Raw genomic sequence first — 23,947 nt, forward strand, 5'->3', positions numbered from 1 at the left:
CAGACAGTGACATTTTCCCTCCAAAGAAAATATTCTTTCAGCTCGATTCCTAATGCTTTAGAATGTCACAAATGGCAGTGTACATCAGGTTACCATATCAACCAAAAATCCCTGTTTCTCTTAAAGCACTTTCATTTCCCACAGTACATTTTTTGAATGAATATTTTTCAACGTTTCTTTCTGACCCGTCTGAGGTTCCGACCTTGACTGATTCGGCCGTACCCCAGCGCATTCGCCTTCTCGCTATCCAATTTAAAAAGGGGGTTCAGTTCAATTCATGGAGGTCGGATACGTTTGTGGGTTTTTAAAAATTTTTTATCCTCATATCTCTGGGCCAGATGAGGCTCAGAGTCCCCACCTTGTTATGTTCCCTAATCGCCATGGAAACCTGGCCTGCTCCGACCCATAATGCACTGTGACCCCCGACACCCTCTGATTCCACAGCTCTGTTACCTGCACTACCTGCTGCCTGCGGGCTGCGTGGCCAAACCTCAAAACCGAGACTTCACCCCTCAGTTTTTCAAATATCGAAAAAATGTTACTGTTAAAGAGTGGTAAATCAAATCAATAGTTGTTCCTAACACATTGCAGAACTTGCCACAGTTCTTCTGCAGGCTGTCTCGCTTGCTTCTGCCTCTCCAGTTAATCCCAAACAGCCTCGATCAAGTTTTTTTAATCAGAAAGGTGGTCTATTATTGTCCTTTACTATGTTACTTTATTTAACTAAACACCAAAACATTTATTTCTTTGGAAGATGAATGTTTGTAAATCTCAAATTTGCAGATCTCTACTGACACCTTAATGCAGAAAGCAAAAAATGAACATGCAAATGTACAGTACTGTGCAGAAGTCGTAGGCACCTGTATAACATTCTGTACAGATAAGATTCTTTCAAAAATAATTCAATGAAAGGTCCTAAATAGACGTACTATAAATTTCACTTTACATTTTAGTAATTTGGCAGATTAGTTAAAAACTGAATCAAATCAACATTTTTTGTGACCACCCTTCAGTGTTAAAACTGCATCACTTCTCTGAGATAGCCAACACTGTCCTGCAGTTCTATAAGACAGTCAGCAGGGAGGTTGTTCCAAGCATGTTGGAGAACTTGCCACAGTTCTTCTGCAGACTTTGGTTGGCTCCTTGCTTCTGATCTCAGACAGCCTTGTTCAAGTTTTTATGTAAAAAGTAGTCAATTGCTTACAGTAATATGTTACTTTCTTAAATTAAATACAAAAATCTTTTGGAAAATGAATATTCGGAAATCTCAAATGTCTTCTTTTTTACTTCTTCTTGGGGGCGACATGGCTCAGGCAGTAAGAGCAGTCGTCTGGCAGTCGGAGGGTTGCCGGTTCGATCCCCCGCCCGGGCTGTTTCGAAGTGTCCCTGAGCAAGACACCTAACCCCCAAATGCTCCTGACGAGCTGGTCGGGGCCTTGCATGGCAGCCGATCGCCTTCGGTGTGTGAGTGTGTATGAATGGGTGAATGAGAAGCATCAATTGTACTGCGCTTTGGATAAAGGCGCTATATAAATGCCAACCATTTACCATTTATACTAACACACACAAAAAAAACCCCCCATATATATATAATAAAATCTCGGGTGCCTAAGACTTCTGCACAGTACTGTCTGTACTATGGGCTGCATTACGAGCTGCAGGCTCGTGTAGACAGGGAACTCCATCACACGTGTTTGTGGTGATGACGTGACCGCCCCATAAGCGTTTGTTTATGATATTGTTTATGTTATGAGATTGTTTATGATCCAGTGCTCCCCCCCCCCCCTCTCTCGGTATCTAATCAGACTTTATTGCGGACATTTTGAATAACATGCGAATGTGTTATTGTTATTGATATTGTGTGGGCTGGATATCTCTCTTTATTCTCTCATTATACTGCAATGTGGCTCACTTCAATTGCATGGCGTTCAAATTATAACAATGGGGCAGATTAGTCATTCATCAGTGGCGTACTCTCCTGATAATGCCACAATGACTACCTTTAATAAAACCCACAAACAGCAGGCCCTTATATTGCTGTCGTTTAATTTCATTTTCTGCGGCAGAGTCAACAGCAGAAACTTAAAATGACCCGCTCATGCATCTCGGATTGACTGACATATCTGTCCTGATTTAAAATTTAATGAGAAAATAAAAAAAACTTAAAAAAGGCTTTATTGTCTGCATCTGTCTGGCTTTTCCTGTGTGGCTGCTATTACAGTGTTATTACAGTGTTATAACTCCTGCTATTATGGTGTTAATACTCCTGTTATTACAGTGGGCTGTGGCTCTGGGATGTTAGAATACTCAAGCCCCTGTTGTGCTTCCTTACCTAGCAGTGTTCCACACTCACCTGTGGTAAGAATCACAGTGTTCCACACTCACCTGTAGTAAGAATATTAGTGTTCCACACTCACCTGTAGTAAGAATATTAGTGTTCCACACTCACCTGTAGTAAGAATATTAGTGTTCCACACTCACCTGTAGTAAGAATATTAGTGTTCCACACTCACCTGTAGTAAGAATCACAGGACGAATGCTCTTCACTGATGTTAATGCTGCAGTTTGACAAAGCGCAGTGTCGGTCCTCCAGGTGTAAATATGCCAGACAGTAGAAATGATATTTCTGCATATTAATTGTGTGTAACCATTTTCCACACAACAGAAAGATGGTTGATGGGGGTTGCAGAATGACACACCTGTAAACATTACATTACATTACATTACATGGCATTTAGCAGACGCTCTTATCCAGAGCGACGTACAATGATGTGCAAATCAAACACAAGTATGAGTGCTAAGAGGACCTGAGAGGACAGTACAGTTCCGAGTCCTAGTGTAAACATACAGATGATCGGAACCCTTGAAGAATACAATCAACAAACATGGAACAGAGGTTCTTATCCCTGGTGCTCAGAACCTGCTCTCGGCCAAGACAGACTCAACCAAGCCTGACAAACTGAAACGGAACAGTGTCCTCCCTGATTGCTGCCTGCAGTGATGTGCGTTGCGTTGGGTTTTAGATGCACACGGGACGGGGCAGTGTGAGTGAGCCAGGACGGGATTTTATTTGCCTGACTGAAAGTCAACCAGTTGGATAACCTGATAAGATTTTCCCAGTTGGGTAATGATAAAATTAGACCACAGTGGGAACCTTGTGTTTTATTCCTTTTGGTGATTTTCAGTATTTGGGTCATCTCAGGCCAGAGGCGCTGCTTGTATTTTAAATGATCATTAAAGAATTTAAATTAATCAATGAATCATTCAGCCCCTGTTAGACACTTTTCCCCCAACCTTCAGTTGATTTGCCTAGTCTAGGGGTCAGCAACCCAGGTCCTTGAGAGCCACAGGGTGTGCTGGCTTTCGTTGGTACTTGGCATTACTTGATCAATGAAAGCCATTGATTACACAGTTAACTCACCTCACCTGGTTTCTTGGGTCTGAATCGGTTGCTTATTTTAAGGTGGAGAAGAAAGCCAGCACACCCTGCGGCTCTCCAGGACCAGGGTTGCCGACCCCTGGCCTAGTCACTGCGGCAGTTAATCTTTAATATGTACGGTGAGGTCTGTAAATATTTTTACAGTGATGCAATTGTAAAGGATTGGAATTTCTTCACGCTTGGATACACTTTCCCCAAATTACCCTCATTAAAGTGCGGACTGTCAGCTTTAATTTGAGACTATCCACACCCATATGGAGTTACAGCCCTTTAAATTGTAGTCACCGTCCAAATACTTGCGGACATCACTGTATTCCTCAAGCAGCTCCCATCAGTGACAGATCCAGTGGTGGGACTGATTTCTTGCTTGGTGGTGTTCAGCTGTGGCTCAGTGACTCCACACTGCCCTCTACTGGCCTGTGCTGCTCACAGTCTTTCTTTCGCATTTACTTCAGTCCAAGCTCTGTTTTTTTGTTTTTGCGTCGCTCACCTGCTACTCCTGAGGAAATGCATTGTTCCCCGAGGTGTATTCCTGGAGCATTAAAGAATGCCCACAGACCAGATAAATAGCTCCGGGCATTTGCAGTATAGTGTGAAATTTTGGCTTCGTCTCACCACTGGTTGTGACGTTTCCCGGTTTTAAACTAGCTGTGTTTGTACTGCATGACCTCTGCACACTGTTCCCAGAGGATTCTATGCCACCACCGGGCTTTTTAGCTCTAACTTTCCTGTAGCATTGTGTTACAGGGAATTGTCAATACCCTGTACAATGTAGCAGGGCTGTACATAGGATACAACTGCTACCACGTATCAAGGCCAATGATGTGTGTCCCTCTATTTCTGTTTCGGGAGGGAAAGGTCTGATGGAGATCTGACCATCACATTATTAAGGCTCTGTTCCAGTGTGTGGATGACCCCCATGGTCTGGTATCTGTGAAGGCTCTGTTGCTGTGTGTGGATGAGCCCCATGGTCTGGTATCTGTTAAAGCTTTGTTCTCAGTGTGTGGATGGGCCCCACGGTCTAGTATCTGTTAAGGCTCTGTTCTAGTGTGTGGATGGGCCCCATGGTCTGGTATCTGTTAAGGCTCTGTTCCAGTGTGTGGATGGGCCCCATGGTCTGGTATCTGTTAAGGCTCTGTTCCAGTGTGTGGATGGGCCCCATGGTCTGGTATCTGTTCAGGCTTTGTTCTCAGTGCGTGGATGGGCCCCACGGTCTAGTATCTGTTAAGGGTCTGTTCCAGTGTGTGGATGGGCCCCATGATCTGGTATCTGTGTTAATGTTCTGTTTCAGTGTGTGGATGGGCCCCATGGCCTGGTATCTGTGTTAAGGCTCTGTTCCAGTGTGTGGATGGGCCCCATGATCTGGTATCTGTTAAGGCTCTGCTCCAGTGTGTGTATGGCCCCCATGGTCTGGTATTTGTTAAGTCTCTGTTCCAGTGTGTGGATGGGCCCCATGGTCTGGTATCTGTTAAGGCTCTGTTCCAGTGTGTGGATGGGCCCCATGGTCTGGTATCTGTTAAGGCTCTGTTCCAGTGTGTGGATGGGCCCCATGGTCTGGTATCTGTTAAGGCTCTGTTCCAGTGTGTAGATGGGCCCCATGGTCTGGTATCTGTTCAGGCTTTGTTCTCAGTGTGTGGATGGGCCCCACGGTCTAGTATCTGTTAAGGGTCTGTTCCAGTGTGTGGATGGGCCCCATGATCTGGTATCTGTGTTAAGGCTCTGTTCCAGTGTGTGGATGGGCCCCATGATCTGGTATCTGTCTTAAGGCTCTGTTCCAGTGTGTGGATGGGCCCCATGGTCTGGTATCTGTTAAGGCTCTGTTCCAGGGTGTGGATGGGCCCCATGGTCTGGTATCTGTTAAGGCTCTGTTCCAGGGTGGATAGCCGGCTAGCAGCCCCAGATGTGCAATGATATTTCAGATAAAGGTTGTTAAGGAAAGGTCTATAAAGCTCTTCTCTTCCTCTCATGGTTTATTGGGGACCAACACAAGATGGCGTGTCAGTGGGTGTGTGCTTTTTATGGGAGGAGAAAGTCCAGGAGCCTTCTGGGTAATAAAATGTGATAAGCTCCGGTCACAAAGGCTGGGATTGAGACCCACCCCTGCCCCTCAGCAAACAGGCTGTTAGTGCTCTACCTGGAGAGGAAGGTCCTGCTACCTCTGGGCTGGGGTGTTTTTTTTTCTGTGTGTTTGTGCGATTTCGATCAGAACCGTGGGCCATGGGTCTGGGAAGCCGGAGATGTTCTGCCCACGCCCTCCTCTGCGTCCTCCTAGTCCTTCTCCTCCACCAGGACTGTGGAGCTCAGAGTAAGTTTCTTTGTATTTTTATTGTGAGCCCAGTTCACCCGTGAGCCAGAGTGAGGACACAGCACTGGTGCCCTGTGCCACTGTAAAGTATTGTGTACAGAAAGCGGATTCGTGAAGTGGTGTGTTTTCACCGTATGGCTCTAGGGGGTATTTCACGAAGTAGGATTAGCAGGATAACTGCGTTGAGTAAAACCCGGTAGAGAGCTTCCTTTGTTTCCCTGATAGGGGTGTATCTAAGCTGCGATATACCTCTGATAGATGGCTATCTGTCACTGGCCTGGTCTGTGATATATGGGCAATTCCACAGTAATGTCAACCTGAGCATGAAAGAATAAACTTATTTACTTCCAAATTAAACATGTCCCAAACAGTGATTGTGGCCATTTTGAAATATGATAAAAATGTACACTAGCAACAGGAAAAATAGATTTTTAAATTCCATTATCATTGAAATCAGTTCTATTTGACGGCCATCTTGAAAACATTCAAAACCATTTCAGATGGTTTTCTCAATGTCAAAACTGACATTCAGAACCATTTCAGATGACAACAAACTTGTTATAATAAATTTGATTGGGAAGCAGATCAATCAATATGCATTTCAGATGTGTCACATCCGTAAAGCAATTGCTTCACATCCATAACGCTGGTATCTCCTTATAAAAATCAAGACAAAGAAATAAATATTTTAAAAAGTGCTATTTTTATGTTCAGCCAAGCCTCCTGCATTACATGGATATCAAACATTCTGCATTTGGCTTTAAAACTCACAGAGTTTTTAGAAAGTGCATAGCCCTTCCCCTGTAGTATTCTTTCTGAGGGATTTTGTTTGTTATTTTGGTCCAAATGTCACATCCATAATGCTGGAATGGGCCATAGAATACCTGCATTCTGTGCATTTAATTTCTTCATGTTGGCAGTCAATGTAACATGGCCCCTGTGTGTAACTACCTCAAAAGATTGTGATAATTTAACAATTGTTACTTCTGCAGCACACAGAAGTGTAAAATGGCAAACAAGTTTCAAGGAATTCAAAAGTGATTTTGTAAAATACCATTCTTCACTTGGAAAATAAAGCTTCAGGAGGTTTTTTTTTTTTATGTGCCATATGTATATGTCGTAAACAATACTTGCCAGTAAAATTTCTTCATACATCATGTTATAACCAGTGCTAAACATAATGTTGTCCATAGGTATTTGGACACAATTGGTACAATTTCTGTTTTTTTGGCTCTGTAGTCCAGCACATTGGAGTTGAAATGAAACTGTAAATTTTAGGTTAAAGTGCAGACTGCGCCCATTCTTTGGAGGTTATTTACATCCATACTGGGCGATGTGTGTAGGAATCACGTGTTGATACACAGCCCTCCCCCCATTCTCGGGGACCAAAAGTTATTTGGCAGTGGGCTTGTCAGCTGCTTCGTGCAGGTATAAGGAAGCTTTCAGTGTCTAGTCTTGATTCTAGGCTTTTGATAACCTTTTTTTGATAAACCTATTGGCGTTGGCCCAGAGTTGTGCCAATGGCAGTCAAGGAAGCCATTATGAGGCTGAGAAATGAGAAAAGAAAAGACCGTCCAAATGCACTGCACCTCTAAGTTTACTTAGGGCCGGTCTGTAGCGTAGTGGTTAAGGTAAAGGACTGGGACACACAAGGTCGGTAGTTCTAATCCCGGTGTAGCCACAATAAGATCCGCACAGCCGTTGGGCCCTTGAGCAAGGCCCTTAACCCTGCATTGCTCCAGGGGAGGATTGTCTCCTGCTTAGTCTAATCAACTGTACGTCTGCCAAATGCCAATAATGTAATGTAATTTAATGTACCGAGCACAGGAAAAGGCTTTTTCGAGCAGGCATACTGTGTGTGTTGCTGCGTCAGCTCTGTCTGTGTGTGTAACGTCTGTGTCCATCTCCGGTTCAGCTCTGCTTTGTACAGCACCGAACAGTGTGACTGTTCCGGAGAATCAGCCTGCAGGCACTCTGGTTACGACCATAACCGCCGAGCCGAATGTGATGCTTCAGCTACAGCAGAATCCGGGGAACTTTTTCAAACTGCAGGGGTCAGACGTTCTGATTAACGCACCGCTGGACTTTGAGGTACGGTTCCAGGCAGATTTCTCTGTGTTCAGTCATCAGCAAATGTCGAATAATGTGACCGAAGGACTTTTTTTTTGCCAGATTTGGCAGATTTCCTGTGATTTGTCCGCTCTATTTAAACCCAGCTCTGAGTCTGTAAAGGCACCAGAGTGGATATGGTCATTCTGAATTCTGCAGAGAAGATGGTGCTTGTTTGAAGGCCCTGTCACATTTGCATGCAAACAGGTTATACTCCTGTGTGTTTCTGGTTTGGCATTAACTTGGATTACTTCCGCTTTGGCGTTGTTAGTCAATGTACAGGCAACATATTCCTGCTAAAGAGATAAAATTCCACCGATATGTATCCATTTAAAAAAATTTAAGTGGAAGCTAGGCACATAGTATGGGATTTAATTTGGGATTTAATCTGTGAGAGTAGTTTACCAGAATGAGCCACCCAACAGCCCCAAACCTCCATTTTACACTTACTTTTGGTGGCTGGCATAACCAGTAGTGATTGGTTAAATATTAAATGTTAAAACATTTGCTTTGAGTGCTGAGATTTTCTTTTGGCTCATAGCTGGAGGAAGACATGAAGAGCAAATTAGAAGGCACCACAAAGGTGGGGCTGATTAAGGCTTGCTAAGCAGTCAAGGTAATTAAGCAGTTGGTTGCCTGTAATAATGGATAGCATGACAACAAGACAAGATGTCAGTGTCTTATGAAGGGGTGTGTGTGTCAGTGTGTGCTATAGCTGGGTGTGTGTGAAGGTGTGTGCGTGTTATAGTGGGGTGTGTGTGAGGGTGCATGTGAGTATCAGTGTGTGTTATAGAGGGGAGTGTGTGTGTCAGTGTGTGTTATAGCTGGGTGTGTGTGAAGGTGTGTGCGTGTTATAGTGGGGTGTGTGTGAGGGTGCATGTGAGTATCAGTGTGTGTTATAGAGGGGAGTGTGTGTGTCAGTGTGTGTTATAGCTGGGTGTGTATGAAGGTGTGTTATAGAGGGGTGTGTGTGTGTGAAGGTGTGTGTGTGTGTTGTGTTATAGAGGGGTGTGTGTGAGTGTCAGCGGGTGTTATAGAGGGGTGTGTGTGGAGGTGTGTGTGTGTGTGTGTTGTGTTATAGAGGGGTGTGTGTGTGTCAGTGTGTGTTATAGCTGGGTGTGAGTGTCAGTGTGTGTTATAGAGGGGTGTGTGTGAGTGTCAGCGGGTGTTATAGAGGGGTGTGTGTGGCGGTGTGTGTGTGTGTGTGTGTGTTATGTTTTCAGGGTATTTCGAGGGTGTTTGCACAGAAACAGGTGGAGGACCCGCATACTGAATTGATGCGATTTGTTTTTATCTTTGCTTTAATTACAGGAACTGACCGTAGATTTGATGGGGTGGTTGCAGCCAGTTTCATAAAAACAATGCAGCCTCAGCACCCTTAGTTAGATCTACATTGGTGCTTCTGTTTAGTTTAGTTAAGAAGCAGTAATACTCAGCAGCCCCATTGAGTACCACGGCCGTTTTTACATTATTAAAACCATTCTATTGCTCACAGGCATTTGTATGAATGTAAGCTTTCTCTGTGGGTGATGTGCATTTTGTATTGAAAATATCAAACATCCAGGCTTCCTGTGACTTCACGCAAGTTTCTTCATCTGCTCATGACCGCTAAACGTATCACTTATTTATATCTATATTATGTTTTTCCCTCCTTTCACTAGACATCACCAACTGAGATTGATATTACGATTCATTGTTCCCATCCTGACCAGCGACCTGTGGTGAGTGTAACTGGGCGTCATTCTTAGATAGAGTGAACAATAATAATGCGAGTGATGCATTTAACATGGTGCATGTTATCATCATTAATGCGTTATAGTAGTGTGATTCCCCACTGGATCACCAGCTGCTTAGCTTTCCTGATCATTTTTTGGGAATTGAACCAATTTTCTTATGCTATGCTATGTTATGCTATGTTATATCATGTCATTCTATGTCATTCTTTGTCATGCTATGTTATGCTATGTCACGTGTGACTGATTCCTTGGCATATTTTAATATTTCTCTGTTAAAATTAAATAATAATTTCTGTACTTCGGAAAATCATTTCTCTACCGGAGCAGGAAATATTGTGGCTAATTGCATTGTTTTGTGGAAAAATGGATTTGCAGTAATTTGACCTGTGCTGCCTCCTCCCTGTTTTTTCTCAAAGAGTTTCCAGTTTGCGGTATATGTCAGGAACGTAAATGACGTGCGTCCTGAGTTTGCACAGAGTCAGTACAACCTGAACATACCAGAGGTGAGTCTGGATGATAGTGATACTTGTATGTAACTTGTATACTCAGTGTTGTATGCAACTTGTATAAGGATGGTATACTCAGGAGTAGACAAGCATGCTGATTTGGACACGGACCATATAAGGGCTACATTTCTGAACCTGGTACAGAAAGAAAATGGCTGCCAATTTCCAGTCTCAAGAAGCTAACTTTTCAAAATGTGTGCACCGCATATGCTGTAACGGAAATAAGGAATTTGTAAAATTGTTAAAAGCAATAATACATGGTCGTTATTCAGTTTTCTCTGTTTTTTTTACACACAGATTTACATATGCATGACATGCGCTATATAAATAAAGTTTGGTTTGATTTGACTCTGCCTTAAGTAATTATACACCTATTTCCAAACTTTTTTTTTTAAATTAATTGTGGAAAAGGCGGTCTCCATGCAACAGCTTGAGGTCAATGAAAATACGAACATATACTGATAGTGATACTTTTCCTGCGTATTATATTGGTTTTCCCTCCAGGATCTTCAGTGCTGGCGTGTAGACGGATTCAGCCCATCTTTCACTTTATATTGCTTTCCTGTTTGTCTCCCAGCCTGTGTGAGACGTGGAAGAGGCACTGTGTTCATGTACAGTTTAGACGCCTCTGTGGTCAGATCACTCCTGACAAATCTAAAATTAGCTTCTCCTGTGTAGCTCTCTCCGTTGAATACCAACGTGAGGGAAGTCGCAGCCACAGATTTGGAAGGAGATCTGCTTTACTATTACATTGTGCCTGAGGTAAGATCTCTCTCTCTCTCTAGGAACGTAGTTAAGTCCCTGTAGCTAATGGCTACACAGACCGCTCAGCAACTGTTCTTGTTTCCACAGAATGAATACTTTGCAGTATTCTCGGTGAATAACCCCATGATCATTGTGAAAAAACATATCGACTATGATGTTGTCCAGAGTGTATCATTCGAATTAATTGCGGTGGTAAGTAATTGATTTCTGCCCATTTCGCAGAAACCTTTGCATTTACAGTACAATTTAACACATAGAAACTAGAATCTGTGAGTGCATTTACAAGTACACCATACTTCAAGGCCCTCACGTATATCTTTTGAGCTTTTGACATCGCGCCTGTACCATTGTGACATCACGCCTGCAGGACAACGGCAGTCCTCCACCGCCCAATGTGGAAACCTTCAGTGCCACGGCAACCGTTACCATCACCATCGACGACGTGGACAACCGCCCCCCCTGGTTCCAGCCCTGTAAAGCAGCCACTGTGGGCAGCAGCAAGATCTGCCTGAGCTCTGGATACAGTGGCTCGGTCAACCTGACAGAGAAAACGGTGTGTCGTCCAAAACTCCCCCCATCTGTCCCCCGAAATCGCCACCAGTCAGCCACAAATAGGCCTTTCATGCTGGCAAGGCTCCGTGCCGGTTCCTGTTCCCGAAACCTCATTTTGAAACGTCAGACCGAAAATAAATTGGTTCAGAACCTGAAAAGTCTGTGCTCAGCTGGAACCAAAAAATTGTTGGTTTGGTCATATTCCGCCCGCAATGGCATAGATGCACTGATAATGGTCCCTTGACGGAGCAGCAGCGTTTTTGAGTGTTGGGCACTGTGAGAGGTTGGGAAGTATTGTTCTCTGGGGAGTGCTTTTCGTGCTTGAGGTTTTCAGCACTCTACATCACTTTGCCGTGTATTAGGGAGTGGGGTTATTTCGTTTTTTATATCGTTTCCCCAGCTATGCTTCCAGTTTACACGTGGGTGACATCGTAAGTCGTGTTCTTGTGTCTGCTCTTCAGGAGGGTGCTCTTCCGCTGGAGCCTGGCCCAGTGTTTGCCATTGATGGGGACTGGGGCAGGAACGAACAGATTATTTACCAAATTATGGCAGGTAAATGAGACTGATTTCTTTCGTCCTGAATTCATAGGCCAAATTCCTTCTGCTGTGAAAGTAATGCACGGTTTGAATTGAGTATGGACGCACATGTTTGGAATTTTCTTGTGATGTATATTTAGTCCCACTGAGGTGCTCTTGCGCCCGTTTCCTAGGAAATGAGGAGGACATATTTGCCATTGATAAAAACACTGGAAACATCAGCATGAAGAAGCCTGCAGATGTTCCCGGTCCTGTAGTCCTGACCGTTTTGGTGAAGAAATTTACAATTATTTTGTACATTTATCCACTTAATCAACACACACACCACACACATGCACATACACACACAAACCACACACATGTGCACGCATGCGCACACACACACACTACACACCACACACATGCACACACATACGCATACAAACTTCACACACACACACACGCATGCATATACACACACACACAAACCCACATGGCCAGATGCTGTAATCAGTTATAAGCTCAATTAATTATGCAATTATTATTTGCCCTAATCAGTGCACATGCACATGTGTGTGTGCGTGCCTCCGTGTGCATGCGTGTGTGTGTGTGTGCATGCCTGCCTGCCTGTGTGTGTGTGTGTGTGTGTGGGTGTGCATGACTGTGTGTGGGAGCGTTTGCATGTGTGTTTATGTGTGGGAGTGTTTGCGTGTGTGTGCGTGCCTGCCTGCCTGTCTGACTGCGTGTGTGTGTGTGCATGACTGCGTGTGCGTTTGTGTGTTGGTGCGTTTACGTGCCTACCTGACTGCGTTTGTATTTGTGTGTGGGTGCGTTTGCATTTGTATTTGTGTGTGGGTGTGTTTGCGTGTGTGTTTGTGTGTGGGTGCGTTTGCGTGTGTGTTTGTGTGTGGGTGCGTTTGCGTGTGTGTGTGCGTGTGTGCCTGCCTGCCTGCCTGACTGCGTGTGTGTTTGTGTGTGGGCGCGTTTGCGTATGTGTTTGTGCGTGGGTGCGTTCGTGTGTGTGTGTGTCTGCCTGCCTGCCTGCCTGACTGCGTGTGTGTTTGTGTGTGGGTGCGTTTGCGTGTGTGTTTGTGTGTGGGTGCATTTGCGTGTGTGTGTGTGTGTCTGCCTGCCTGCCTGACTGCGTGTGTGTTTGTGTGTGGGTGCGTTTGCGTGTGTGTTTATGTGTGGGTGCGTTTGCGTGTGTGTTTGTGTGTGGGTGAGTTTGTGTGTGTGTGTGTGTGTGTCTGCCTGCCTGCCTGACTGCGTGTGTGTTTGTGTGTGGGTGCGTTTGCGTGTGGCTGCATTTGCGTGTGTGTGTGTGTCTGCCTGCCTGCCTGACTGTGTGTGTGTTTGTGTGTGAGTGAGTTTGTGTGTGTGTGTGTGTGTGTGTGTGTCTGCCTGCCTGCCTGACTGCGTGTGTGTTTGTGTGTGGGTGCGTTTGCGTGTGTGTTTGTGTGTGGGTGCCTTTGCGTGTGTGTGTGTGTGTGTGTGTGTGTGGGTGCGTTTGCGTGTGTGTTTGTGTGTGTGTGTGTTTGTGTGTGGGTGCGTTTGCGTGTGTGTGTGTGTGTGCGTTTGCGTGTGTGTGTGTGTGTGTGTGTGTGTGTGTGTGTGTCTGCCTGCCTGCCTGCCTGCCTGACTGCGTGTGTGTTTGCAGGCCCTGCAGCAGCAGAACAGTGACCGGTTCTCCAGCATCTCGGTGCGGTTCGATGTGGTGCTGAAGAGCCTGCACCTGCCCCAGTTCCAGCAGCAGCAGTACCAGGGCGTGGTCCTCAGCGACTCGGGCCCCAGCAGCCTGGTTCTGGAGTCACAGGACTCGGACAGGCCTCTGCGCGTGCAGGCTACAGACGCAGACTTCTCCGACGTAAGACTGACCCAGCAGTGCATTAGCCGAATCTCTGCCTCAGCAGCACTCTGGGGGGTAATCTCGCACCTGCACCTTTGCTAATTACCCCAGGGAAAACATTCTTGTAATATATGGCCTCTCATGCAGGGGACAAGGCTCAAGGCTCACCTCTTTTCGCTCACTTAAAAAACTAAAAAATTAAGAATAATTATACAATCACAAATTATATTTTAGCAACTCGGTCCAGGGGGGGTTTCGGTAAAGGCAATCTTAACTGAAACAGGTCCATTGGAGCAACTCTCAGCTTAGAGGGTCAAACGGAGTTCGCTCAGTCGTACCGTGAAGCGGGAGATGGCTCTCTGCCCCCAGGGTGCTGTTGACGGAGCTGCACACGGAGCTGGTGATCTGTCTCTGGAGCCCACAGGGAGCATCCAGCCAGGCTCAGAGTCACCGTCCAGCTCAGAATGACCTTCCAGCTCTGTCAGCAAGGACAGTCAGAGACCCGCACTGCCAAATACCAATAAGCAAAGTACTTTACTACCTAAATTGAGACTTATCTTATTTCTTTTACTTTTTTTGCAACAACAAAAAAAAATGCAATGAATTAAGTCAGTTTTTTCCAAAGGGGCAAAATAAAAGTCAAACGTAAATTAAAAGCAAACAATAACTTAAAACAAGCTAATGTTTTCTACTGGAGAGAAGAGAATTATCGGGAGAAAATGCTTGTTAAGACTGACACATTTTGATGAGCACCATCCAGCCCGGACAGGGTCGGCAGATTGGGCGCAGGGTTCAATCGATAACGTGCACGTTGCAATCGATAACGTATTTCTTGCGGCATGTGACGCAGCTTGAGAAATGTCGCTTTCTGAAAGTGTGAAGCGCACGTTCACCGTCTCGCGTCCGCGGCTCACACTTTCCGGGCTATTCTTAACCGCTCGACGGCTCCAGACCACGCCCGGGGGAGAGCTAAGAGTGACAGCGGCAGCACACGCCCGTCCCCCCGGAGACACACGCATCCCGGCGCTCACACAGGGCTGCCTCCACACGCCCGTCCCCCCGGAGACACACGCACGCAGGCGCTCACACAGGGCCGCTTCCACACGCCCGTCCCCCCGGAGACACAGGCATCCAGGCGCTCACACAGGGCTGCCTCCACACGCCTGTCCCCCCGGAGACACACGCACGCAGGCGCTCACACAGGGCCGCTTCCACACGCCCGTCCCCCCGGAGACACACGCATCCCGGCGCTCACACAGGGCTGCTTCCACACGCCTGTCCCCCCGGAGACACACGCATCCAGGCGCTCACACAGGGCCGCTTCCACACGCCCGTCCCCCCGGAGACACACGCATCCAGGCGCTCACACAGGGCCGCTTCCACACGCCCGTCCCCCCGGAGACACACGCATCCCGGCGCTCACACAGGGCTGCCTCCACACGCCTGTCCCCCCGGAGACACACGCATCCAGGCGCTCACACAGGGCTGCTTCCACATGCCTGTCCCCCCGGAGACACACTCACGCAGGCGCTCACACAGGGCCGCTTCCACACGCCTGTCCCCCCGGAGACACACGCATCCCGGCACTCACACAGGGCCGCTTCCACACGCCTGTCCCCCCGGAGACACAGGCATCCAGGCGCTCACACAGGGCTGCCTCCACACGCCTGTCCCCCCGGAGACACACGCATCCCGGCGCTCACACAGGGCCGCTTCCACACGCCCGTCCCCCCGGAGACACACGCATCCCGGCGCTCACACAGGGCCGCTTCCACACGCCTGTCCCCCCGGAGACACACGCATCCCGGCGCTCACACAGGGCCGCTTCCACACGCCTGTCCCCCCGGAGACACACGCATCCCGGTGCTCACACAGGGCCGCTTCCACACGCCCGTCCCCCCGGAGACACACGCTTCCCGGCGCTCACACAGGGCTGCTTCCACACGCCTGTCCCCCCGGAGACACACGCATCCCGGCGCTCACACAGGGCCGCTTCCACACGCCCGTCCCCCCGGAGACACACTCACGCAGGCGCTCACACAGGGCCGCTTCCACACGCCTGTCCCCCCGGAGACACACGCATGCAGGCGCTCACACAGGGCCGCTTCCACACGCCCGTCCCCCCGGAGACACACGCATCCCGGCGCTCACACAGGGCTGCTTCCACACGCCTGTCCCCCCGGAGACACACGCATCCAGGCGCTCACACAGGGCCGCTTCCACACGCCGCTGCTGAAACAGCGTTTTCAGTCCCGTGATGACACCTCAGAGCTCATTGCTCTCCCTCAAGTCAAACGTTTTAGCTCGTTTTAAGTTACAGTTTGTCTGACAAAGTGAAATGCTCTTTAAATGAATCGCACCTAATTGGCAGTGTTTTTGGCTTATTTAGCAAAAAAAGTCAAAGAAATAAGAATTGAGGTGCTGAAATGGTTGTTGTCGTGAACGAAGGTGCGGGTTATGTATGCACTGTTTTAAGATCTAATTTAATGAAACTAGGCCAATAACTAATGATGGTATCGATTAAGGTATAAAAGATGCATGTTCTTACAACAAATTAAATGATATCCTCCGGGACGCTGTGCGTGATTACTTTAGGGTTGGTCCGACCGATGGCACCTGAATAATTATGGTCTTTGATGCGATTGTTTAGTTCAGTCAGGTGTTTTAACATAGCATAACATAACGTAACGTAACGTAATGTAACATGTAGCATAGTATAGCGTAGTGATGAGAACAGACCATTCAGCATAGCAATGCTTGCTTTTCCTACCACTAAAGAGCATCTAATGCTTAGTTCAGTGGTCTCCAACCCTGGTCCTGGAGAGCTACTGGGTCTGCTGGTTTTTGTTTTCACCTTAAAATCAGCACCCTGTTGAGACCCAGGTAACCAGGTGAGGTTAGTTAAATGTGTTAACAACTGCTCTAATTGATTAATGAAGTGCAGAGTAACAACCAGCAGACCCAGTAGCTCTCCAGGACCGTGGTTGGAGACCACTGGCTTAGTTTACCAAAAAGCTGGATAGTATCCAGCACCATGTTATGGTCTTTAAATCCCTGGAGCAGACATCCCAGACCTGGAATACAGCCAGTCAGAGAATGCAGGATGAAGCTCATGAAGGCGGCCTGTAGCGTAGTGGTTAAGGTAAATGCAGGGTCAGTGGTTTGATGTGGTTGCTTTTAACGGCTGTGGCCACAATAAGATCTGCACAGCCGTTGGGCCCTCGAGCAAGGCCCTTAACCCTGCATTGTTCCAGGGGAGGATTGTCTCCTGCTTAGTCTAATCAACTGTACGTCGCTCTGGATAAGAGCGTCTGCCAAATGCCATTAATGTAATGTAATTTCATGAGTTCATCATCCGCGGAGAAGGGGGAGGTGTGGAAAAGAGGACTGATTTGTGGTGTGTGTGTGTGTGTGTGTGTGTGTGTGTGTGTGTGCAGGGCATAAACCCGAACGTACGCTACACAGTGGAGGACGAGGGCAGCAGTTTCACCGTGACGGCTGAAGGCTTCGTGCTGCTGACACGTGACGTGGCGCCGGGAAACGTCTCTTTACGAGTGAGTAGCTTCTGCCTTCTCGTCACCTCCCCATCTGAAGCTTGCTGGCTGCTCGACAGGGTTCGCTAGCAGTTATAATGGCCTCATATAGTGAGCTGTTTCACAGGCGTGGTTCAAATATGTGTGAGCAGTACTTTCACCCTCTGGCTGCCAATAAAAACAAAGCATAAAATATCATAACAATGGCGAGAACAGGCCTTCCTACCACCAAAGTGTACCTATAGCTTTGTTCACCTGAAAGCTAAATAGTGCACTGTATCAACCTTGGTCTTGAAAACCCCCAATGTTTCTGCCTCCACTGTATATCCTGGGGCAAGATATTCCACACAGTGACCACTCTCTGTGGTCACCAATGTAGAACACAGTTTTTATATGATGGCTATATGACGGTTTGCTCTGTAAATCGTAAATTGAAAACATTGTCGTGGATCTTCGGGAATGCGCGTTTGAAGCGTTTGAAAGCCATATTTGGCTGTACCAGGGTGCGTGTGACTGAAGTCTGACGTGTGCGGTGGTGTTGAACTGTAGAATCTCTCCCCACCTTCAAACGCAAGCTGAAGACACACCTCTTCAAGCAGCACCTCTCCCCATCCCTCCCTACCTCCCTGTGAACCTTAATTGTTGTCTCTGTGACTTGCTTTGTGTATCGGTATTTTTTTAGTTGGCTAGGTAAGCAGTGTTTTGATAGTTAACTTTGGTCACTTTTGTTCTGTTTGTTTGTTTCTTGTTTAAAAAAAAAAAAAAAAAAAAATTGGCCCTCGTCCTTATCTTTGTTGTACAGGTAGCAGTTGAAATCGTACTTCCCTCTAGGGTCTTTCAGCGAACTTATCCCTGGTTATGGATATGCACTTTGTTGTACGTCGCTCTGGATAAGAGCGTCTGCTCTTATGTAATGTAATGTGTAATGTGTAATGTGTTGGGACTAATCTCACAGATACGGGCGGTGGACACGACCAACGGGGAGTTTGGCACCGCGACTATGTCCGTGGAGACGCTGCCAGGTGAGACGGGCGGACATTCCGGCTCTGAGCGCTTGCGCTGCTTCAGCACGGAAGGCTTCCTTTTACAGTCTCCAAGTACCAAGTAAAAACATGGTGGCCCGTAGCCTAGTGGTTAAGGTACATGACTGGGACACGCAAGGTCGGTGGTTCTAATCCCGGTGTAGCCACAATAAGATCCGCACAGCCGTTGGGCCCTTGAGCAAGGCCCTTAACCCTGCATTGCTCCAGGGGAGGATTGTCTCCTGTTTAGTCTAATCAACTGTACGTCACTCTGGATAAGAGTGTCTGCCAAATGCCAATAATGTAATGTAATGTAATGGTGAAAAAAGTACATAATTGGGTATGCGGGACGGCCTGTAGCGTAGTGGTTAAGGTACATGACTGGGACCCGCAAGGTCGGTAGTTCAATCCCTGGTGTAGCCACAATAAGATCCACACAGCCATTGGGCCCTTGAGCAAGGCCCTTATCACTGCTAAGCCTAATCAACTGTAAATCGCTTTGGATTTAAAAGCGTCAGCCAAATTATTTCTGATGCAATGGGTCATTTACCGGTAAATTACCACTGGTAAAAATATGTAAATACTAGGAAACTGAAATAATTAGAAACACCACCTCTATTTCCTGACTATTCAAGTGATTAGGTTAGTTGTAGCCTGAGTTAAATTTTGTAATTAACATTATACTTTCTTTTGAAACAGTAAATATTGTCTAATTTCCGAGTGCACGGTTACACCCAGGCTATAACCAAACTAAACCTCTAAAACTAAACTACAAGTTGGTTGATTTGAGGAGGTGTTTCTGTTTTTTCAGTATTTACCAGTGGTAATTACCCAATTGTATGCCATTCTTACAAAATATTTACCTGCTAAATACCTAGTGTTTAGGACTGTAAAAGGACTCCATGCCATCTTTATGCACACCCCCACTCCCACACCCACACCCCATTTTCTCCCAAATTTGGAGCACCCAATCATATTTATCAGTGATCATCCATTTTGGAGCACACAGACGAGCATCTCCCGGGAAGGGTGCGACGATGCCGCTGCTTCTGATCGCACGATCGCGCGGCCGTTCGCGAGTCGAGCTCACACAGACACGGGTCAGAGGAGGACGCCTCACGTGCGGCTCGGCTGGTGGACGAGAGGGCGCCCAGTCGACCGGCCGCCCCCGCGGAGATCCCAGCCACGCTCCACACCGCCACGTTTCGGAGCGTCCTCAACATTCTGATCGCCTCCCCTTCCTTCCACAAAATGATAACATTTTAAATAATAAATATATGACATGTAGACCTTTGGAAGATCTGGAGAGGGACTAAGTCTAACTGGCTTCTCCAAATCCACCTGAAAACAGGTAACTGCTGTTCTTTCAGGAGCTACCACTGCCATGCCAACCTCTGCCGTGCCAACCTCTGCCATGGCAACCACTGCCATGGCAACCACTGGTGTGGCCACTGTAACCACTGGTGTCACAGCAAGCACACCTCACCCCAACTCCAGTGTTCCCCTGACAACGCAGTCCCAGGAGGACTCGACCTCTACAGGTAGATCTGTCGCGCGTGTGACCTGCGTGGGCACTACCTCACGTCACTCCTCCCAAAGCCAGAAACCCACCCAGTGGGCTGATTGGACAGGTTGAGTGCATGGCACCTCTCTATGGTGGAGGACTCTGAGGACTGAGGTCCAGGGAGTGGTGTCTCGTCAAGGCGGCGAACAACTTTCTCTCCACTGCCTCCACGTCTTCCAGGCTTGTCTGTGCTGTCGTTAAAGCCGCAAGTCATCCAATCTTGTTTGGTTTGTTTTGTTTTTAAAACACATCCTGAGCCCTGTGGCCTATCTTATCTCTGCCTTGCGCATGCTGCATGCTTGATGCACCACCCGAAATCGCACACCATAAAATCAAAGTCCAGCCTGTGCTAAGTAAAAAGAAAAAAGACTTGCATCCTCCGTTTGATTGCATGTGAAGTATGAGCATGTCATAGTTGTTGCTGACTGTGGTTGTTGAAGAGCACAGTCTGGGTGACCAGTTTTTTTTTAATCTCCTGTGATAAACAATGCAGCAGCCTGTAGCCTAGTGGCAAAGGCACATTACTTGGTACCGGGAAGGTTGGTGGTTCAAGCCCCGATGTAGCCACAATAAGATCCACACAGCTGTTGGGCCCTTAGCCCAGCACTGCTCCAGGGGGGAATGGCCCCTGCTTAGTCTATCCAACTGTCTATTCAAGTCGCTGTGGATAAAAGCGTCAGCTTAAATAACGAATTATTTGTTCACGGTTAACCATAAACAGAAGCGGAGCCGGAGCTTCCGCCCCCGCCCGGGGGGCGGTTCCGGGACACGGACATGGCTGCTCTCGGGGCCAGCCTGGGTGTGCTGCTGCTCCTGAGCCTGCTGCTCGTCGGCCTGCTGCTCGTCCACATGAAGAAGGGAAACGCGGCCTGGAGCAAGCTGTCTGAGGCCAGCCTGTTCCGCAGCATGGTGAGGGCCGGACCGCGTCTTTACCGGGGATAAAAACACACTCGGCACATCCTGACCGCGTCTTTACCGGGGATAAAAACACACTCACCACATCCTGACCGCGTCTTTACCGGGGATAAAAACACACTCGCCACATCCTGACCGCGTCTTTACCGGGGATAAAAACACACTCGCCACATTCTGACCGCGTCTTTACCGGGGATAAAAACACACTCGCCACATCCTGACCGCGTCTTTACCGGGGATAAAAACACACTCGCCACATCCTGACCGCGTCTTTACCGGGGATAAAAACACACTCGCCACATCCTGACCGCGTCTTTACCGGGGATAAAAACACACCACATCCTGACCGTGTCTTTACCGGGGATAAAAACACACTCACCACATCCTGACCGCGTCTTTACCGGGGATAAAAACACACTCACCACATCCTGACCGCGTCTTTACCGGGGATAAAAACACACTCGCCACATCCTGACCGTGTCTTTACTGGGGATAAAAACACACCACATCCTGACCGTGTCTTTACCGGGAATAAAACACACTCACCACATCCTGACCGTGTCTTTACCGGGGATAAAAACACACTCACCACATCCTGACCGTGTCTTTACACCTCAATGAAACACCCACAACACATCCTGTGTCTTTACGATGGAATAAAACACACACAGCACATGCTAACAGTGTCTCAAGGCCTCAATAAAACACACACAGCACATCCAGTGTCAGCAGGATGTATAGATCCTGAGTGTGTATTTATGCCTGTTTTACATTACATTATGAAACCCATTATCAATTTATTGTAAATACTATATTTGCAATAAATAATCTATTTAGACACCAGTACAATTCCTGCAGATTCTTCTTCTTGCATTTTTAAAAAGAAACACATTTTTATATATTCAGAAAGATTATGTATGCGTCAAGTTAATTGTTTTTGAAAGTATTTCAAATGTGCATTAGACCCAGGTGTGAGAGGGGCCTGGACTGTTCCATGTAACCGTTCACCCCCCCCGGCTGTCTCTAATGGTTCGCTCCGTTGCGCGCAGCTTTTCCGCGGCTCCGGCGGGACCAAAGAGGGGGTGCAGTACACCAACGGCGGCTTCCAGAACGACGGGGACACGGGCAGCGTGACCTCGGACCTCCCGGTCAAAGTGGACCTGGCGCTGGCCGGGGTGCTGGGGGCGCAGGCCGGGGAGGCGTCGCGGGAGGCCCAGGCCTCGCTGGGGGCGCGGTTCCGGGGCGACGCCGTCGACGGCGGCAGCCTGGCCGAGTCGGACCCGGCCGACGGCGAGAGGGAGGTGAAGCCCATCCTCACCAAGGAGCGCCGCATGGAGGAGGGCTACAAGTCCGTCTGGTTCAAGGAGGACATCGACCCCAACGCCAAGGAGGAGGTGCGCATCATCCCCGACGGGGGCGAGCGCGACGCGGAGGAGGAAGAGGAGGAAGAGGAGGAAGAGGAGGATGAAGATGCTTCCGTGGACGGAGAGGACGGGGAGGACGTGTCGCCCCCGCCGACCCCGTCTGCGTTCCAGACGACGGAGATCGACGACTCGGACCTGTAACACAGCCCCAGATCCTCCTCTGATGACTCTTTACATCAGCCGGGTAGATCTTTACATTTTACATCTTCACACTGAGTGGCTGTGTATCTTAACATCATTACACTAACCCCTTTACATCTGAACACCATTACACTAACACTAACCCCTTTACATCTGAACATCAGTACACTAACACTAACCCCTTTACATCTGAACATCAGTACACTAACACTAACCCCTTTACATCTGAACATCATTACACTAACACTAACCCCTTTACATCTGAGCATCATCACACTAACACTAACCCCTTTACATCTGAACATCATTACACTAACACTAACCCCTTTACATCTGAACATCAACACACTAACACTAACCCCTTTCCATCTGAACATCATTACACTAACACTAACCCCTTTACATCTGAACATCATTACACTAACACTAACCCCTTTACATCTGAACATCAGTACACGAACACTAACCCCTTTACATCTGAACATCAGTACACTAACACTAACCCCTTTACATCTGAACATCATTACACTAACACTAACCCCTTTACATCTGAACATCATTACACTAACACTAAACCCTTTACATCTGAACATCTCTACACTAACACTGAAAAGAATCTCTGAAAGGGCTCCCAACGACATCGTTCCTCACTGTCGTTATCCATACATTTGTGGCTCCACCATCCTCTCGAGTTAGAATGATTTTTAAGATGACAAAGCGTATTTATAATTATTGTGACAGTTATAGTTATAGTGTGTTGTGGATGGGCCTTGACATTCAGGCCCTAATGCATTTTAACAGCTTTACACTCACTGACCGCCTTCACAGAAAAAACACGCTTGACGCATCTCCAGTCAAACAGTAAAGCACAAAAATAGCTCCGATTACCAGACCATGATGGGACATTGACCTTCACTCCCTCATCTCTGATTTTCTGAATCGTACTTCCTGATCATTACTGTCAGTTCGTCTAATTTGTAACTTATTTTCTTTTGTACTTGTGACCACAATATCTGACAGATGTAAGTCATTAGTCATTAACGCATTATGAAATATTTGGAAACAAGGCACTTTGGCACTTATTTAGTATGTAATTTAATGGAATATTTGTAAATAATCAAATGTACTTTGTATATATTTTAATAGAGGTGAATTCCTGTTTAAATTCCCGTAACAGAAAATGAGTGCACACAAGTGATATTTGACATTTTCTACCATAATTCATTCAATACTGTATGTCCAAAGGGACTAGCTACAAGATATATATATATAGAATATTAAAAGTTTGATTTGAGAAAAAAAGTGTTGAAAGACCATTTTGCTCATAATTGCCAATTAACTGTGTTTCTTTTATTCTGAAAGTAAAAGGACGAAAAGTAAAGAACCATCTCCACCATTTTACTCCCTGTATTCCCAACTGAACACATCATGGCTATAAACCGCAACAGACTGATTTTCGCTGCTAGACTTTGACCACAACTGGGGTGCAATAACCATAAATGGAAAACACTAAAGATGTTGAGTTAATATTAACCAAAGTCCTGGAATGTTTGGACAGGGGATGATATTATATT

The 23,947-nt window shown here is 47.0% G+C and overlaps 1 protein-coding gene across 1 annotated transcript; it reads left to right on the forward strand.

The window, feature by feature from the left end:
- Positions 1-7,751: 7,751 nt before the first annotated feature.
- On the forward strand, positions 7,752-22,373 carry LOC133111885 (cadherin-related family member 5-like). Its single transcript, XM_061222518.1, has 10 exons — positions 7,752-7,835; positions 10,006-10,092; positions 11,228-11,413; positions 11,874-11,964; positions 12,123-12,220; positions 13,586-13,792; positions 17,212-17,328; positions 18,263-18,329; positions 20,615-20,802; positions 21,858-22,373. Exons 1-10 carry the CDS (start codon positions 7,752-7,754, stop codon positions 22,371-22,373), a joined length of 1,641 nt encoding a protein of 546 aa, XP_061078502.1.
- The last annotated feature ends 1,574 nt before the right edge of the window (positions 22,374-23,947 follow it).

Source organism: Conger conger, chromosome 15 (genome assembly GCF_963514075.1).
Source record: "Conger conger chromosome 15, fConCon1.1, whole genome shotgun sequence".
Classification (NCBI taxonomy): Eukaryota; Metazoa; Chordata; class Actinopteri; order Anguilliformes; family Congridae; genus Conger; species Conger conger.

What these genes read in the sequence shown, in the direction of transcription:
- LOC133111885 (XM_061222518.1), top strand. Translation starts at nt 7,752, where the DNA reads ATGCTTCAGCTACAGCAGAATCCGGGGAACTTTTTCAAACTGCAGGGG. An exon ending in ACGCACCGCTGGACTTTGAG is followed by an intron (nt 7,836 to 10,005) that starts GTACGGTTCCAG and finishes TTTTTCTCAAAG; the next exon opens with AGTTTCCAGTTTGCGGTATA. An exon ending in TATTTACCAAATTATGGCAG is followed by an intron (nt 11,965 to 12,122) that starts GTAAATGAGACT and finishes CCCGTTTCCTAG; the next exon opens with GAAATGAGGAGGACATATTT.